The 2,071-nt window shown below is 69.9% G+C and overlaps 1 protein-coding gene across 1 annotated transcript in view; it reads left to right on the plus strand.

Annotated features, from left to right (window-relative positions):
- The first annotated feature begins 187 nt into the window (after nucleotides 1-187).
- The window catches only part of RNF44 (ring finger protein 44), an 11,060-nt gene continuing 9,176 nt past the window's right edge, over nucleotides 188-2,071 (plus strand). The window contains exon 1 of the mRNA XM_025194270.1: nucleotides 188-262. Within this exon, the coding sequence (XP_025050055.1) occupies nucleotides 188-262 (75 nt within the window). The remainder of the gene's footprint in view (nucleotides 263-2,071) is intronic.

Below are 2,071 nucleotides of genomic sequence, written 5' to 3' on the forward strand. Positions count from 1 at the left end.
GCCGGCTGCCGTAAGCTGGGCCTCCCTCGCTGCAATCAAGGGGAGGTTTTGAGGGGCAGCTCCTGCTTGTGGGGCGCCTGTCCCCGGAGGCTGCTGCTGGGGCAGGGGCTGCACCCGCCTGCCTGGGCCCCGGGCAGGGGAACTGATCGAGCTGTGAAGCCCGGAGCTGGCTAATGAGACCGGGACTATGGATTTTACATCAAGTGGAAGCGACGTCAGGGAAATGGACTTGTCTCTGGTGTACGGGCCCGCTCGGGGCCAGGTAGCGGCTGGCGGGGGGTGCCAAGTTGGGGGATGCAGGCCGATGCGGTCACGTGGGGCGTTGCCTGCTGAGGCGTGGGGCTGCGGGGGCCGCGCAGGCCTTGGGGTCAGAGCAGCGGGGCTCTGGAGCTCCTTCGTTTCCTAGCGAAGCCTTGGGGCTTTCCACAGGCGAGGTGGGAGTGTACGCTGCTGGGCTGAGCCACAGGGCATCCCTGGTGGGGTGGCTCCGTCGAGCCCCGTGCCCGGGACAGGGTGTGTGTGTGCTCCCGGCCTGTTGGACTCAGCTCTCTGGGCTTTCCTGAGAGCACCGCGACTTGCCAGCTGCCTGCTACAGGGCCCCGGAGGGTGAAGCCCGCGTCCTGGGCGGGCGGGTTTGTGGATAGAGCTGCAGGGCAGCAGGACTTGGAGATGCGTGCGCTGTGAGGTGTAGCCACGCACGGGTGAGCCTGGGGCTGGTGTGCCCAATGCTGCCTGGGTGTCCCGGGGCTGTGGCAGCGGCTTGTGGTTTGGGCTGCGCAGGGGGGATCGCTGTTGTCTTTGGCCCAGTGTTTCCGTGGGTGTTTCTGCATGCTGGTGGCTGACAGCAACCGAGTCCGGGGCATTGCTGCGGAGCCTGCGGTGCTTGGGGGATGCCCGGGCCCGGGGCGCCAGCAGCTTCCATGCGTCTCCTGCGCCGGGCAGGGCTCAGCCCAGTTCTGGGGGCGGGAAGCTTGTGCAGGTGCTGCTGGCTCGGCCGGGCTGCGGAGGTTTTCCCAGTGCAGGTGGACCGTGGTGGGTGGCTCCGCTGCTTGGCCCATGCCCTGCTGCCTGCGTTGGGCGTTTGGCCCTGAGGCTTCCTCACGCTGGCTCCACCATGGGAGAGGTGCTGCCCATCAGAGTCCTCTGGCATGAGCTGCTGCCGGGGTCCCCGCTGCCCCCTGCGTGGCAGTGTCTGGTCAGTGGTTGGCACTGGCTCGGCGGCGTGCTCCCCTCTGCAACAGCCTCCTGCTTCACGGCCAGAGGACCACGGCGAGTGCAGGGGGCAGGAAGAGCTCCCCTGCTGCCGAGGCCTGTGCAGGTTCCCTGGGGGGGCTGGGGACGGTGAAGAGCAGGCATGACCAACGTGTGCCCAGGCCGGCATGGGTGGCGGGGCTGGAGAGATGGCCCGCAGAGCCCTGCCAGCCTCAACGTGTGGAGAACAGGCAGGGCGCTCCTTGGTCCCTCCAGGCCGGCGCAGCCTCGCAGTGGCATCCTGCATCCTGCCTGCTACCTGCGCGGGTCTCCGGGGACGTGGGTCGCATGGGGGGCACCCCGGGGAGCTGTAGCCTGGGTGCAGGGCTGGCTCCGGGAAGCCCTTCCCGCTCCGGCTCGGAGCCACACGTGTCCCTTTAAGGGGGCAGGGTCAGGCCGAGGCGACGTGCTTCGGCAAAACAAAACAGAGCCGAGCTGCCAGGCTGACGCGCTCGCTGGCTCCGGCTCGGCTCGCTCGGGGCGTGCAGCTTGCTTCCTGTTGTCACCGCTCCGCCGCTCACCCGAGCCCTGGGCCCAGCCCCAGCCGCCTCGAGCTGCTTCCGGGCCAGGCGGGCCCCGCCCCCACCCCGCCCCGCCCCGTGAGTCCAGCCCACGCTCCCTGCCATGGCTCCCCGGCGCTGCGAGGGCCTAGAGGAGTGAGTAGGAAGGAAGAGTTCTTCCGTGCCCGTGCGCTGGGCTTGGGGGCCCTGCGGGCTGGGAGAGGCGGGTGGGGGGTTAGCCCCGCGGGGCTCGGGGCAGGGTGCGGGAGCACGAGAGCGGCCCGCAGCACCGTGCAGAGGCCGCGGAGGGGGGCCCTGCA

This window comes from Alligator sinensis, unplaced genomic scaffold, assembly GCF_000455745.1.
Source record: "Alligator sinensis unplaced genomic scaffold, ASM45574v1 scaffold1170_2, whole genome shotgun sequence".
NCBI lineage: Eukaryota > Metazoa > Chordata > Crocodylia > Alligatoridae > Alligator > Alligator sinensis.